At 41.6% G+C, this 17,018-nt stretch overlaps 1 protein-coding gene across 2 annotated transcripts; it reads right to left on the minus strand.

Annotated features, from left to right (window-relative positions):
- Positions 1 to 889: 889 nt before the first annotated feature.
- COCH (cochlin) lies at positions 890 to 16,680 on the minus strand. 2 transcript variants are annotated; one of them, XM_034993974.1, is made up of 12 exons: positions 16,574 to 16,680; positions 16,169 to 16,225; positions 16,034 to 16,081; positions 13,510 to 13,666; positions 12,145 to 12,278; positions 11,402 to 11,464; positions 9,813 to 9,857; positions 9,566 to 9,713; positions 6,058 to 6,161; positions 5,137 to 5,363; positions 4,236 to 4,752; positions 890 to 1,884 (listed from the first exon to the last, which is right to left on the minus strand). In XM_034993974.1, exons 2-12 carry the CDS (start codon positions 16,200 to 16,202, stop codon positions 1,709 to 1,711), a joined length of 1,653 nt encoding a protein of 550 aa, XP_034849865.1. In that variant the 5' UTR covers positions 16,203 to 16,225; positions 16,574 to 16,680; the 3' UTR covers positions 890 to 1,708. The 2 variants fall into 2 exon arrangements, with proteins under 2 accessions (XP_034849865.1, XP_034849864.1); XM_034993973.1 differs by lacking the exon at positions 16,574 to 16,680 and having other exon boundaries at positions 16,169 to 16,526.
- Positions 16,681 to 17,018: the final 338 nt, after the last annotated feature.

Raw genomic sequence — 17,018 nt, forward strand, 5'->3', positions numbered from 1 at the left:
TTAGTGTTAAGTCAGAGTGTTAGTTTCCCTGGTTATCTCAGATGCCTCAACTTTGTCCTTTATAAAATTACCTTCTTTAAAAATGCTTGTAGTTTGGAGGCTGGATTTTCATTTAATTTTTCAAGGAGTGGTACTCAGCTAAGAATTTGTGGTCTGTTTATGGAGGGAAAGGGTTAAACCCATTTTTGCTTAATTAAATGAAAATTCTTATTAAATGAATCATTCGTCTTTGAGGCATTTTATTAAGGGGGGGCAGTTTATTGTCTTCCCATACCCCATTTTGCCAAATTTTTATGTAGTATTAAAGGCAGTTTCAGTTCTGCCTGATACGTGGTCCTTGTATTCCTTTTATACAACCTATAGAATTGTTAGACTCCAAAGATTTAGAATTAGTATGTGTACTCCAGTAAATCAGTTAACACCTTTTTCAGGTCAACGTGTAAATTGTTTCAGATAGGATCAGTGTATATGTGAAGGGATATAGGGTCCTTAGGTGGATGAGGGAGAGGGCAGGTCCTCTGTAGAGAAGATGAGCCAGACAAGATGAAAGAATACCTTTATCTGAAGGGAGAGCTCTTGGTGAGGTAATGATAGTTATATTAAGGGAATTCTGATCACTTTTCAAAAACCAACTTTACAAGCATATATAAGTAAAAATAATGTTAACTACAAGACATTTTTGTTGAACTAAGTAATCAAAAGCATCTCATGCTGTTTAACTTGGTAGTAGTGGCTGTGTATAATGCCTAGAAAGGAGACATTCAATAAATTGAATAAATATAACAATTTAAAAAAAATTCAGAATTGGTCTTTCTGCATAAAATGGTGAATGTAGGATTTTTTACCATGTCCCAGGGATAGATACTTGGAATAATAAAAGTAAAGCAGCTTAGAATTAGTCACTAACAGTTTATTGCTTAGTCAAACTACAATATTTTTTCCTGCAGTTCTATTTTTAATATGTGCTCTTCCTCACAGCCAAATGTTTACAAGTTTGAAAGTAGTAAGTAAAAATTTACCAACTTAGCTATTTTTTTAGTACATGGATGACTTTGAGTATAAGCCAAATATATCTATACACGTATAAAATTAAGGATATAAATAGAAAAATACCAGGCAATCCTGCTATCTTGTTCAGTGTGATACTTCCGCTGTTATTATGAAAATACACTACAAAAGAAACTTCATGCCTAATTCCCTTCCATTTCATTCATAATTATACAACTTTTTAGTATATTAAGTAACAAATATTGTTGATTGGTTTTAAGACAACATCTATTGGGGCAAAATAACATTTCAACTGAGTTAACTTTCATTTTCCTTAAATGTTTAATACAGAATGATTAGAGAAGGAATGTTGCTTTTGTTCTGAATATCATTCTTTTATTGAGCTATGGAATTTGCATTTCTATACATTTAATATGCATTTTAGAATTCTTAAGATTTGGATGCATGATATTTCCTCTTTCCTGAGTTTCTAAGGGTCATGATTATGAAGTCTCGGCAGAGTGTTTAACAATTCTAAATTATCATTAGAAGGTAGTAGCTTTAAATGAATGCTTACTTGCTTGAAACAGCTGTTGGCATTTTTAATATAATAGTTTTGTATCTGATCCTAGTATGCTATGTAGTATTTTGGTATTATGAGAAAATGACTTATACATTCTATCCTCTTGCACTTTTTCTTTCCGTTGTCAGAATGTCCCCATTATTGCTGGGATTCCAAGAAATCTCTACAAATGCCTCTGATGACATCGGAAACAATTGGTTCTAATCCTGTGAACTCTCTTGTGAAGAAAGCATGTGACTCCTTTGGTTTAGAGGCCATATCTTTCAGGTCATCCAAAGGTGCCCAAGCCACACCAACAGAGAAAATGGTGATACCTACAATGAAAATATTTTTAAGTGAATTAAAACCAAGTTCCAGGTTATATATAAAATCAGGTGTAAATATTTTTCATGAATTAGTAAACAGTTATAGAAAAACACTCTAGTAATGTCTGAAGAACTAAATCTCCTTCACCAAATGGTTAGGTAGGTTTTAACAGTCACTGTGATGAGAATGACAATTGAATCAAAAACAGAAGCTCTGCCATCAGTATAAATTACGACATTAACCGATAAATCACATGATCACTGACAAATATTGGATAAGCTGATAAATATCATTAAAAATAAAAACCCTAATAACATACTTAGTGAAACGGTGAAAACTTCCTGAGATTGGCATGAGAATGGGCTGTCTACTGTCCTCACTCTATTTTACTGGCGTCCTAGCCAATTTAACAGCATGAAAGAACGGCACAAAATTTGGGATACGTAAATGGAAGTTTTCTAAGGCTGTTGCATTGCCAAGGATGGCGACTAGGCCTCTGTGGATATTGAGAGCTTTCTTCCATTTTGATTTGTATATTAAATTGGCAAACTGACCTGTAGTCAGAAATTTGACCAAAGCAAAAATCTGGTGATAAAAACAGCCAAAGAGAAAGGTCTGTGAAGCTGGAATAATTTCTTCTAGTTACATACACACTGAGGCATACCTCTGCATTCCCTTGTGCTACTGGAAGGCTTTTACTCTGAATACATTTTGGCTAGGGTGATAACTACATTAGTTTGATTCACCTCAATCCCAAGTGCAGTAGTTGTTTACCATCTTTCTTTTGGGTGAAATTCCCTATAATGTTTTGAGAGTTTCTGAAAGAGCTTCTAAGACTTCATCCCCCTTCTAGTGGTATTCTGTGCCAAGAGTTGTGAATACTTAAGCTATAAATAAAGCAGGTTTAGTTTATATAAAAGCTCCTTGAAACTATTAACACCCAGTCAATACTCACCTGGCAAAAAAAAAAAAAAAAAATTCTTCCCTCAGGTTTCCTCCCTTGTAGATTGAATTCAAGCTCAGAGTGGTTAGCTTGGACCAAATACATAATTACAGCTTATGACCCAGCCCTGAAAGCCTACTCTGTATTCTGGCTTTTGTTAACTTGGTAACTTTGACTTTACTATCACTAAAGGATAATTTTCATGACAATCGTGTGGCCCAACCTCCTGAAGTTCAACTAATTAGGGAAAATATATTTGAATTAGTGAAGTTCACTTAATTTAGCCTGAAGCCAAGCCTATTAACCATAAATTATATCAGTAAGCTACATTTTTAAAAATTTATTTATGAGAGCGTGCATGTGCAAGTGGGGAGAAGGGCAGAGGGAGAGAAACCCTCAAGCAGATTCTCCATGGAGTGTCGAGCTCCACGTGGGGCTTGATCCCACAACTGTGAGATCGTGACCTGACGCGAAAGCAGGAGTTGCAAGCTCAATGGACTGAGCCACGCAGGTGCCCCTATAAGCCGCATTTTTAAGGAGTATGACAGCAAACAGGTCTTTGATCTGGGTTAGTTGCTGATGTATAAAATAAGCCAGATCTATAAAAATAAGCCAACGTATAGCTTAAATTCCATATATCAGTTTACCCACTAAATAACAGTATTCCATCAATATATAAGTACATTAACGTGCTAATAAATGTATCAAAGGGAAAAGGTTAAGTCATTAGGAATTAAATAGGGAAAAGGATATATGTAAGAGTATAGAAAAATGCAAGGCTGCTAATTCCCCTCTCCCAAGTTAGCGTTTTTGTTTTTTAAGTATTATTGGACTGCAATCACTCAGTTTTATCCCAGGAAAGGGAATGCCAGCTTTTTGTTGCCCTATTTGATCTCAGCAACACATTATGCTGATGTTTTCAGGAACGAGTGGCCTTTGCCAAAAGTAATATTAAGGTTGGGGTAAGGGAGAAAGAAGACCTTTTTGTACCCTTTCACATTAGAGTGTGTTTTTATTATCTCAAAAAGAAAAAGATATTAAAAAGGAAGTTTAGATGGAATCGAATTAAAGTCTAAGCACTTGTAACATGTTTTCCTGACACATGACATGGTTCTCCTGGGCATTCTCCCAACAATACAGCGATGAGGAGTGTGGACTCAGCCAGACTGCCTGGGTGTGAATGCTGGCCTCACCACTTGCTAGCTGTGTGGTTTTGAGGAAATTTGTTTCCTTATCCATAGAATGAAATTCATTGGGCTGGTTTGACAACTCAATCAGTTAATGTTGGGTAAAGCTCTTAGAACAGTGACTGCCATAATGCAGATGTTTGTTCAATAAAATAAATGCTTAAGTTTATATTTACAAAACTCACTGAAGCCCTCAATTCCCTACCCAGATGAAGGACAAGAACCTTACCTGCATCGTGTGCAGCAGCAGCAGGGCCTCGAACATCATCATAGGACTGGCCGTCTGTGACAATTACCAGGAAGTTCTTGTTGGGGCTCTCCCGCACGGGACCAAACACGTTTCTAACGGTGAAGGAGATGGCATCGCCTGTGGCTGTCCCACCGCTCATATAGCGAATGTTTCTGATAACAGCTAGGACATTCTCTTTGGTGCTATAATCAGTGAAACTGAATTCTGTGCGCTGATCATAGGTGAACTGTACAGCAGCTATCTTGGCACCAATGTCTGAGATTTCGAAAGTCTTGGCTATGTTGGAAACAAATTCAAGCATGAGGTGAAAATTACTGTCTCCAACACTGCTGGAACCATCAATTAGAAAGGCAATGTTCACGGAGTTGTAACAGGTCTTGCTGCACATCATTTGCTCATAAGTGCAGAGTTTCTGAACCAGAGGCTTTACATATTTTGTGGTACCAAACCAGTTAGGCATGTGGTAAGAGAAGAAGCCGTTATTCCGACAGACAGCCTAATGAGGGAGAGGGAAAAGAGATCAAAAGTTGTTTCTTAAAAATTATAGAAACATTACGGGCACCTGGGTGGCTCAGTTGTTAAGCGTCTGCCTTCGGCTCAGGTCATGGTTCCAGGGTCCTGGGATCGAGCCCCACATGGGGCTCCCTGCTCAGCGGGAAGCCTGCTTCCCCTCTCCCACTCCCCCTGCTTGTGTTCCCTCTATCGCTTTGTCTCTCTGTTGAATAAAATCTTTAAAAAAAAATTATAGAAACATTAAAACAATTATAAAAAACATTCTGTCTTGACTGTTCAAAGTTAATTCAGATAAGAGCCAGTCAGCACTATGCCTCGAGGTCCAGAATTAAATCACTACCATAACAAGACACCCTCACCTCCTTACCTTGTCAACAAATGCAACATCCTGAACCATCCCCAGTTCTTCAGGGATAGGCTTGGCCACAGAAACTATAAATACATTGACCCCGAACTCTCTGGCCACAATGCCTGCTTCCTCAATGTCGTCAGAAGGCCAGCCATCAATAAATACCACCACCACTTTGGGGATCCCTCTTCTTACTCCAGTGTCTGCTGTGAAGAATTTCTGGGCGGTATGCTTCAAGGCTTTTCCTAGGTTTGAAAAAGAAGCAGGCTGGAACAGCACCACCGCTCAAATGACATTTCCATTTCCCTGTACCAACTTGATGCCACCAAAGTTTAAGAATTTAACTTACATAGAACTTGGTTCTATAGTAGTTGGGAAACTTTATCCATCAGGCTTATTTGTTTGGTCTTCACAACCCACATTACTTCCCCCATCACCTCCCAGAAGCCTGTTTCCTTACTGTACGTCAATCACCAGTCAGAAACCCAACTGACTCCCACTCCTGTACTTTTGCTCTCTGTCTAGCCCCTCGCTGACTGACTAGTACCACTAGTGACTCCGAACAAGAAATGTTCCTTCAAAGGGTCTGTAGTGCTTCTCTAGTTCTTTCTGCCCCGTCTCCATTTGTTAAATCAGTCTGTTGATCTTTGCTTCTTTTTAACATGCTGAACATAATATATATCCAATATAATCCAATATAAGGATTATAAAGCACAATACTTTTTTGTGTTTTAAACAAGCAATATTAATTAGCCCTTTGGCCTATTTTCCATTACAAATTGAGTATCTTAGATGATCGACTACAAATCTAGCCAAGATTTCAGTGTCAGGAGGAAGAGGTTCACATCTGCTTATATAAAAGAGCCTAAAACTGTTTTATAGGTCTGATCACTCATTACCCTCTCTTGTGTTACATCCCAGGGGCCAAAGTCTACTTACCTGTATTGGAATTACCCCCTCTGAAACCTACTTCCTTTATGGCAAACAAAACGTCTTTGGCTGATGTAAAGTTTTTCAAGTAAAATTCTATTTTGGGATGTTCACTAAGTGGAAAAATGAAAAAATGTTATCTAGGGAGAACTGGAAAGGTAAAACAAGCAACATTATATATGTTAAAAAAAAAAGTCTTTAAATTAGACAATGCCTAAGTTTCTTTCTTAATCCCATAGTATACAGTCAATTAAGGTATTGCATCCTTACTTGAATTTTAAGGCATCTTGCGGAAATGTAACAAAAACCATTGCTACCTTGAGGGTTTACTTTATTGTGGGTGATATGCTATATACATATAATATATATCATCTCATTTCATCATAACTCTACAAGGTAGAAACTATTATCCCTATCATATAAATGAAGAAACGGAGGCTCAGAGCATTTAGGTAACTTGCCCAACAAAACATAGCTGTACTTCAAATTCAGGTTTGTCTGACACCAGAGTCCATGCCTAACCTGTATGGTGCCCCTCAAACCAGGCCTGGCTCAGAACACTGGGCTTAATGGAAATCTGCAGAGTTGGGCAGCACAGAGTTGGAAGGTGGCTGGGTGTGAGGTTAGGTCTGTTCCAGTGTGAGACCCTGGTAGCACTCAACAGAATGGGCCTATTAAGTACTCCACAGTTTCTGGTCAGAAGAGGCAATTTCAAGGACACTGGGGCCAACATTTTAAAAATGAGAAGGTATAAGAAAATAAATTATGAAGGATTACAATATTGAATTTTTGTTGTAATAAAGGATATTGACATTACCAATCTTTTTTTTTTTTTAAGATTTTATTTATCTACTTGACAGAGCGAGACACAGCAAGAGAGGGAACACGAGCAGGGGGAGTGGGAGAGGGAGAAGCAGGCTTCCCGCCGAGCAGGGAGCCCGATGCGGGGCTCGATCCCAGGACCCTGGGATCATGACCTGAGCCGAAGGCAGACGCTTAACGACTGAGCCACCCAGGCGCCCCAACATTACCAATCTTAATGTATATTATAATATTTGGGATTTTCCATATTTAATAGAAGGATTTCAGCTCACTTTTTTTTTCAGCTCACTTTTATCACTACCCTGTGTTCAGCAGAGACCATGCTGAGTAAAAACAGTTAAAAGCACCAACTAAACACTTTTTGTGTTTAGTTTTTAGATAAGTCAGTATTTCATTAAGTGTAAAATTTTAAGATCTTAGTATTATCAATCAACATTAAGTCAAGAGTTTTGAGAGAGAAATATAGCACTGGTTGTATTTCTGTATATCTGCTGGAATGCTGGGTCACAAAATCAGATATTATGGGTTGATAACCTTTTCAGTTTAATGGTCACTTTTCAACTATCCAAATTGTGATTTGAGATTTAGTCTTGTTTTTGCATCCTTAATGATATATTCTGTTATCCTGCTTAAATATAAACTCTTGATATAGTTTATTCTGATGTTCTTCCTAAAGTAGGAAAGCTGTAAGCCAAGAAGTTATAGAGAAGCTAGTCTTTGTTTGAATGTACAAGATAGTGTAGGTTTCGTCTTGAAAAAGACTTGGATACAAATCGCAAAGAAAAAAATTAAGAAGAAAAGTACTGAGGGGAATTTGCCCCCTGAGATGTAAAATGTACAATAAAGCTACAATAATCAAAACATTGTGGAAAAGATGTGGAATTAGCTTATAGATCAAGGAAACTGACTTGCCTAAACTTGTATATAAAATTGGTATTTCAAATCAATGGAATAAGAAGCTCATTTATTTTAAAGGTATGGGACAAATGGTTAAATTATGTAGAAAACAAAGTTAAATTCTCCTACCAAAAAAAAAACTATCTAAATTAAGAACCAGTTGTAAAAAATAACATAAGAATGAAATAGAAATTAATATTTGTAGTACTGGTGCTACCCTTACACACTGCTGACAGCAGTTTAAACTGGATCAACTTTCTAGAAAGCAATTTAACTTTACATCAGAAGCCTTAAAAATGTCAGAACACTTTGACCCAATTTCACTTTCAGGAATCTAGTCTAATGAACTAATCAAAGATGGCACAGGATGACATAAGTATGTTAATCATAATGTAATGTGTAATGGTGGGAAAAAAAACAACAAGAAAAAACAGAAGAATGGTTAAATACCATGCAAAGGAACATTATAAAAAAATTTTTTTTGAGAGTGTGTGAGTGGCATGGGTGAGTGGGGGAGGGGGCAGAGGGAGAGAGAGAATCTTAAGCAGACTCCATGCCCAGCACAGAGCCCACACAGGGCTGGATCTCACGACCCTGAGATCATGACCTGAGCCAAAATCGAGAGTCAGATGGTTAACCGACTAAACCACCCAGGCATCCCAAAACATCATTTTTGAAGAGTAGTTGTGATCTGGTAAAATGCTCAAATGATTAAGGGTTAAAAAACAGGACATAATTCATTTTTATAGTTGGAGCTTTTGAAAAAGCAACACACCTATGTAGGAGGGGTGGGGGATAGGCAAAATGGGTGAAGAAGAGTGGGAGTTACAGGCTTCCAGTCATGAAATGAGTAAGTCAGGAGAATAAAAGGAATAAAAGGAATGTAGTCAGTGGCATTGTAATAGCATCCTATGGAGACAGATGGTAGCTACACTTACAGTAAGCATAGTGTAACATATAAAGATGTTGAATCACTATGTTGTACACCTGAAACTAAGGTAACATTGTGTGTCAGCTATACTTCAATTATACACACACACACACACACATACACATGTACAAATTTTCTTAAAATACTGAAAGGAGGAGCGCCTGGGTGGCTCATTCAGTTAAACGTTTGCCTTCGGCTCAGGTCATGATCCCAGGGTCCTGGGATGGATCCCTGCTCAGTGGGGAGTCTGCTTCTCCCTCTTCCTCTGCCACTCCCTCGGCTCATGTTTTTTCTCTCTCTCTCTCTCATAAATAAATCTTTAAAAAAAAATAAAGGATATAAAACATTTTATAGTGATTATCTATGAGGGGCATATTTGGGAAATTGGTTTTCTTTGTGCTTTATATGTTTTTCAAATTTCTATAGTGAGCATATTATAATCCTAAAAGCCATCGATATTATTTTTAAATGAACAAAATTAAAAAGGTGGAGCTTCAGATCTCCAAGGAACTATACTAAATGTTTAAAAGAATGACAGAATAGGGAGGAGGGATAGATCATTTCTTCCTTCAGCAAAGAGGAATTAAGAATTGAGTAGAGTATATTATGCAGATGTAATCTGTATGAGCAACAAAACCTTTTAGTTTACCTTCTGGTCCTCAAATAGCATATAATTCTCAATCTTTTTATTCCAAAAAGGAAGCACTTAGACCTACCTAGTCTACTTAGCAGTCTTAAACCCTGTATTCATAGTTTGGGAATTCAGATAGTCCACACTCAATACGTTTATATTGAACTGAAATGCATGTATCCACTAAAAGGATTAATCATTTATCAAGTCTCCACCCATTTTAACAAGATTGGTACCTGGCTTGAACAAGGCCCACGTGTGGTCCCTCTGTTCCAATTCCCAACATTAGAGCCACTTTGCCAACAAAATTCTTCTGTAGATTAAATCGGCGCTGCCCAATATTAAAACTTCCATCAATCAGAAATGCAATGTCTGCTTTACAGTCTGTGAATACCCAAACAAGTCTTTCTGTTAGCAGTTTCAAGAGAGAGGGAGGGAGGGAGAGTGAAAGTTACTTTCCCAAATGGGTATCTGGACTCTTACCTTTATTGCCAATTTTCTTCTCAGGTGTTTTCTTTAGTCGTTTCCCTGAAACCAAGGAAGCACTTGGCATTAGTGAAGGAAGAGAGTTTCATAGCAAGAAGCCCACATGGGAAAAAACTCATGACAGGGAGTGTCATTCTTAAAAATAATACTTGTTTTTAAAAAATTAATTTCCTAAAAAAAATTAATTTTCTCATGGTTTTCTGGACTGGGGAAGCAATGCCCCAGCAAAGAAACAAGTCAGAACTGTTGTAGGCCTATATATTTGATATGCCACTAATTCAGGACTTGATATCTCAAACCCACAGTTGAGGCAGGACTGGAAACTCGAGTTAGATTCTAATGTTCTTAATTCCTTTGACTTTAGAACTGCCAGTCTTGGGGCGCCTGGGTGACTCAGTCGGTTAAGTGTCTGCCTTTGGCTCAGGTCATGATCTCAGGGATCAAGCCCTATGTCAGGCTCCCTGATCAGTGGGGAATCTGCTTGTCCCTCTCCCTCTGCCCTTTCCCCTGGCTTGTGCTCTCTCTCAAATAAATAAATAAATCTTAAAAAAAAAAACCAAAAAAAAACAACTGCCACAGTCTTAGGAAAAGAGATCCCTGGCTATTTGTTAAAATGGACCCATGCTAATTCCTTTTTGCATATGGCAAATGCAACTAGGAAGTTCATGGTACTTTTACTTTGTCCAGTTTCTAGGCATGGGGTTTATCAAATCAGAAATAGTAGGACTTCAAGAGAATGTTTGGTAGCAGAGTTTATAATTGCAAATAGAAGGATATGAATTTGAAATAAAAAAGTATATGTTTCTTTATGTAATATACCAGTAACCATAAGATATTTGTTTTATTTATTTTTTATTTATTTTTTAAAGATTTTAATTTATTTATTGAGAGAGATAGTGATAGAGAGAGCATGAGAGGGGGAGAGTCAGAGGGAGAGGCAGACTCCCCGCTGAGCAGGGAGCCCGATGCGGGACTCGATCCAGGGACTCCAGGATCATGACCTGAGCCGAAGGCAGTCGCTTAACCAACTGAGCCACCCAGGCGCCCCTGTTTTATTTTTTTAAAGATTTTATTTATTAATTTGACAGAGAGAGACACAGCGTGAGAGGGAACACAAGCAGGGGGAGCGGGAGAGGGAGAAACAGGCTTCCTGCTGAGCAGGGAGCCCGATGCGGGGCTCGATTCCACGACCTGGGATCATGACCTGAGCTGAAGGCAGATGCTTAACGACTGAGCCACCCCCTTTTTTTTTTAATTTTTAAAGATTTTATTTATTTGAGGGCACCTGGGTGGCTCAGTCAGTTAAGCGTCTGCCTTCGGCTCAGGTCATGATCTCAGGGTCCTGGGACTGAGCCCTGGGTCAGGCTCTCTACTCAGCGGGGAGTCTGCTTTCTTTCTCCCTCTGCCCCTCCCACTGAGATCATGACCTGAGCCAAGGTCAGACGCTTAACCGACTGAGTTACCCAGGTGCCCCTGTTGTGTTTAATACCAATTTCCTTTAAAAGGAAAGCTATCAACAACACGTTTATTTTTTAATTTCCAAATGCTGTGCCAGGCAACTAGGAGAGAGCTTCCATATTTCATACCTGTTGGTGGACGTGCTGTGGACACTGCTTGTCCTGTGGCTTCCTGAGTACCACTTTTTCCTTCTGATAAAAATAAAGAGAAGACTATTTTTTCCTCTTCCTTCTTTACCATCAAAGCATAATGAATATAATTTAGGGGTCTATGGAATGGTAAATATAATCGAGTGATGGCAATTACATCAATACTTGCTTCATGCTACTTTCAAAGAACCAAAATGAGTTTTTAGCTATTAAATCATATTTTAAAAGGATCACCAAAAATGAATTCATATTCATTTTCATTCACTAGTGTTTTGATCTAATGTTACCTGGTAAATGTCAGGGCATTCTGATTGCAAACAAGGCAAGTTTCTTTTTCTTTTTCTTTAAGTAGGCTCCACTCCCAGTGTGGAGCCCAGCATGGGGCTTGAACTTATGAGCCTAAGATCAGGACCCGAGCTGAAATCAAGAGTCAGATGCTTAACTGACTGAGCCACCCAGACACTTCAGACAATGCAAGCTTCTACTGCAATCTTCTAACAGCAAGATTATTCTTCTTGCATGCAGCCAAGTTTATCTTGAGTGGGTCTTTGCCTGTCCAGTCCCCTGACTCTAACCCATTGTTGACTCCTCTGAGTTTTGATTGTAGGCTTTTTCATCAGAGTCAAAGAGATTGGACTAAGAAAAACAGAGAACTTTCTTTTTGGTGGGGGGAGGGTGAAGCAATATTTACACAAAAGTAAGAATAATGTAATTGTACCTACTTGTCACTGTGAAAGAAGCAGACCATCTGGAAAGTGTTTGAGACTGAACGCCATTGGCAGCTACTGAGGAATAGTTTTCTCGACCTGGTAGGCTATATATTCGCACAGGTCCCCCTGAGATGCTGATTACTCCCCTGTAACACAGAAAAGCAGCTGATATTCCACCCACGCTTTTTCAGGGGTATCTGACTGACTTCTAGTGCCATGTTACATCTATTGTTCTGATTAATCAGGAAAACAGTTCATCGGGGCGCCTGGGTAGCTCAGTCATTAAGCATCTGCTTTGGCTCGGGTTGTGATCCCAGGGTCCTGGGATCGAGCCCCGCATCGGGCTCCCTGCTTGGCAGGAAGCCTGCTTCTCCCTCTCCCACTCCCCCTGCTTGTGTTCCCTCTCTCTCTGTCTCTCTCTGTCAAATAAATAAAATATTAAAAAAAAAAAAGATGGGCGCCTGGGTGGCTCAGTTGGTTAAGCAACTGCCTTCGGCTCAGGTCATGATCCTGGAGTCCCAGGATCGAGTCCCGCATCCGGCTCCCTGCTCAGCAGGGAGTCTGCTTCTCCCGCTCCCTCTCCCCCCTCTTGTGCTCTGTCTCTAAAATAAATAAATAAAATCTTTAAAAAAAAAAAAAAGAAAAGAAAAGAAAACAGTTCATCAGGGAAGATCTATATGGATGCTGCCAGCCTTTTGAAAAACTTGCTTACACAGGTACAAAATATGCCTGGGAGAAATGGTATTGTGCTGTCAAACTTCTTAAATGTTGATAGGAACATACCTGTAGGATCCTGTTCCCTACAGCTCAGAGATTCAGAGTTAATAGAACCAAATAATTTTCTTAGTTTTCCAAGGTACTTTATATGTCCTTGGACTTCATTAAAAAAAAAAAAAAAAAAGTTTTGCAGGATAGCAGAGTGGGTGGTGAATATGGGCTCTGGAGGCAGCCTGGGCTCTCAGTTCCGGTTTGGGCCCTTGCTAACAGTGGCAAGATGTTGGCAACTGTCTGAGTTCAGTTTTCTCATCTATAAAATGGAATAAAATTGTACCTACTCTACAATTGTAGAGTTGTCACGGAAATTAAAAACAATGTCTAGCACATAGTAAAAACTCACTAATATATTACATTAGTAGGAATGTTCTAAAATTATAGGGATCTAGCTACCAAGAAATAATACAATTTGCCTTTTGTCAAAAAGCTTCCTTTGTGTTGCTGGTGCTTCAGGGATATCCAGGGAAACCTTAAAAATGTATCTGTCTTCTGTGGCCAATACTGGTACCAAAAGAAAGGAGGTGTGGGGGGGGTCCATTTGGCTAAAGAGGGAAAGGATATTATTACACTTGGATTTCTCTCCCCTTACGTGGTTCAGCTTACCTGTGGACAGCTGCGCCACATATGCTTGAAACAGATGCATACACTATGTTCCCAAACACAGAGAATTCCTCAAGAGCGCAGCCCCCTGGGCAAAGTACATCTGCTTTCTCTTTCCTGATGTCCAGGCCTCGGGTAAAGCATGTGATAGCAATGGGAACTAAAAAGAAAGGATGGAGTGTAATGACATTCGTAGGATTCTGAGGGGTGTCAGGGGTGGGGTGGGGTGGGAACTAGGGTAGGAGATTGAAGATTTATCTCCCTAGTTTCTACACTTAAGAATATTAATGTATGTATGGTTCCACACCATTCCAAATTTTAGCTACCCAAAAACCGGTTTTCCAATTTAATCTAGTCCTCAGCCACTACAAAGCCTATTGGAAGAATCTTCTCAATTCTTATCAGTTTGGGAATACATAATTGGAAATATAACAGAACTAGAAAATGACATTAGTCATTCACCATTTATTAATTCATTCTAGAAAAATAAAAATCTCAATTACTGAAACAACTATGGACACAGGTGCCTGAGGTAAAGATATTAAAATCTGGGCTGAGCCTGTGAGGAACATTTCCCTTTTTGTTTTTTTTTAAAGTAGGCTCCATACCAAGTGTGCAGCCCAATGCAGGGCTTGAACTCACGATCCTGAGGTCAAGCCCTAAGCTGAGATCAAGAGTCGCACGCCTAACCGACTAAACCACCCAGGCACCCCAATGAGAAACATTTTCATAGACACATGCACAAACCTCTAAGGTCCCATCCTTTGCTTCGAGGACCATTTACACCAGTTTTTTTCCAAATGCAGTGCCTTAAAATTGTATCTTAATTAATTTATTTTCATTATGTTATATTAATCACCATACATTAGTTTTTGATGTAGTGTTCCATGATTCATTGTTTGCAAAAATTGTATCTTAATTTAAACAAGCCAGTGAACAGATGTTTCCCTTTACAAATGTCCTTTAGCTCAATCACTCATTTTACAGATGCAGAAATTAAAGCAATGGGGTTAATTTGCCCTAGGTCACACAGCCCAACTCCTGCAGGATAGGAAACAGGGAAGTTGGTCTCTATGAAGTGAAGCATTTTTATCTGAATTGAACCCGCTTAATTCTGCTCCAAATCTGTCGAGAGAGATTTATCATGCAGTGAATGCATTTTTAGAAAAGTGTTAATACTCTCAAATTTTACATACCAACCCAAACTAATCAAGAATTGAAGTTCTTACTATAAAAGATGTTTGGTAGACACAAGTTATTGGCAGCAAGTAACAATATAATATGTTAACTCATCAATTTACTATAAATATTAAGTTGAGAATAATGTTATTAAATACTATTTTTCAAACACAAGAAATTGTGGTTATCCAAACCTTTTTGAAACAAATGTTAATAAAAAACCAAAAAAGCACCTTTTCTTTTTTTTTTTTTTCCAAGACAGAGTAATACTGTCTGGTCATCTGCCCACTTGAGTAGCCTGCCTCTACCAATGACCCTTTTCTATGAGCTTTCTATGTTGAGCTGCACCCTGAACTATACATCTCTATTGGAAGGGAAGGCAGAATGCCAGCTAAAATGCGGATTCCTTAGCTCTGAAACACTCTAGATTGCTGGGGAAGTTAAAATCCTTACCCACAACAGTAGCCTCATACCTGTGAGCCTTATACATGTGATCAAACAGCCTTAATCCTTCCTCCCACTTTCCGGGTCATCAGAGGCTCTGCCTTTAGCTGCCAACACTCACTTGAGTGAGGGAGAGAGGGGGAGGGAGGGAGGGGGGAGAGGGAGAGGGAGAGGGAGAGAGAGAGAGAGAGAGAGAGAGAGAGAGAGAGAGTGTGTGGGGGTGGGGTGGGGGTGGGGTGCTGAAAACAGCCCAGTGCAATGCTTACCCTCATTTCTCCTTTCAAGAAGAACACGACAGATTTTGTAAAAGAGTTTGCCATTTATATTGTAGAAAACACACCCACCCATACTCGGACTTTTACATGTGGAACAAACTGTTTTTAGACTCTCTCCAATATGAAATGGGCTACAAATAGGGGGTACTCCTAGAAACCAGGAGTTCAAGCAAGGTGGGACAAGGATGTAAGCATCTCTGTCTCTGTCAGCTCTGACAGTGTGAAGCCGGGTCTGGGAGGCTTCTTCCTGACCTCAAACGCCGGAGACAACCCGAGACTAGTGTGCCACTCGGCAGGACTCAACGAATACTCCCCTGCCTTGACCTTTCGATGCCGATGCTCGGCTTGCCAGGTGCCTCCCGCGATGTGAGTGTAGATTCGGGGACGCTTCCTTCTCCGCGCCTTGGGAAGAACGTCCCCTTCGGGAACCAGGGGCCCCCTCGCGTGGGAGAAATGGGTAAGCCGGAGTAGATACGCCGTGGGTATGGGTGGGTGTGCGCCCTCCAGCTTTGGTCCCCGGGGCCAAGGTCTAGGGGCTCAGTCTGAGTGCTCCTCTACCTGCCGGCCCCCAACCCCTCCCACCGCCTGGACTTAGCCCTGCTTCCCCAACAGGGGAACCCGCAACTCACCCGCTCCCTCGCTGCCCGCAGGCTCCGGCAGCAGCAGCAGACAGACACCTGCGAAGAAAGGACAGCGCGAGGGGGGCTCCAGCCTCCGCCCCGCTTGGTGCGACGGGAAGGGGGTGGGGAGGGGCGCGTACCCACCGAGGCAGAGAACTGGGATCCAGGCTGCAGACATGGTAGTGGAGGGGCTCCTCGGACCTGGGAGACAGGGAGACTGCGAGGGAGGCTCCCGGGAACGGAGGCCCCTACTTCCCCACCACACTGCGCCCGCCCTCCCCTTGGAGATCCCGCACCCCTCGGAAACCCAGGGGCGGTGGAGGGGGGGAGGTGACCTAAGAGGCCGCTGCCCGGGAGCCTGCGCCTCTCTATCTGGAGGCGATGCTCTGGCTGCAAATCGAGCCAAACCCAGCATCGATGTGCAACCCCGGCCCGGGAGAGGGGGTGCGATATCAAGACAGAAAGAAGCTGGGAACGACAAAGGAGACACTCGGATAGGCAGGTGTCAGGGACCCGCACGCCCACCGCCGGACGCCCAGGGGTCCGCACCTGAGTGGGAGCCTCCTGGCGGCGCCCGAGTGCGGGAAGTGCGTCTCCCGCCGCCGCTATAAAGGCCTGGCCGCGCGCATGAGCACTGTGCGGGGGGCGCGCGAGGAGGGGCTGGGAGCCTGCCACCCGGGCTGCGCGTCGGCCGTCCAGCTCCGCCCCCACCCCCTCCCCGTCCGGGCGTGAGGCCCGCGCCGAGGCACCTCCCCCCCGCAGCGCGGACCTCCGCCCCCTGGACGCCGCGTCCGTCCCTAGGGGAGGGGCGAAGGCCCGGGGTCAGCGTCTCGGGGCCCCCGCGGGACTCGGCGTCAGGGGTGTCGGAACGAGTGTAGGACGGCGGCTGGGCCGGTGCCTGGAGACGCGCGGGGTGAGCCCGGGGTTCACGGCGCCGGCCGCGCAGGCTTGACTGCGCGCCGGGCGGGGCGGCTGCCCGACGTGCGCGGCCAGC

Source organism: Mirounga leonina, unplaced genomic scaffold, assembly GCF_011800145.1.
Source record: "Mirounga leonina isolate KUSES-001 unplaced genomic scaffold, KU_Mleo_1.0 Mir_91, whole genome shotgun sequence".
Lineage (NCBI taxonomy): Eukaryota > Metazoa > Chordata > Mammalia > Carnivora > Phocidae > Mirounga > Mirounga leonina.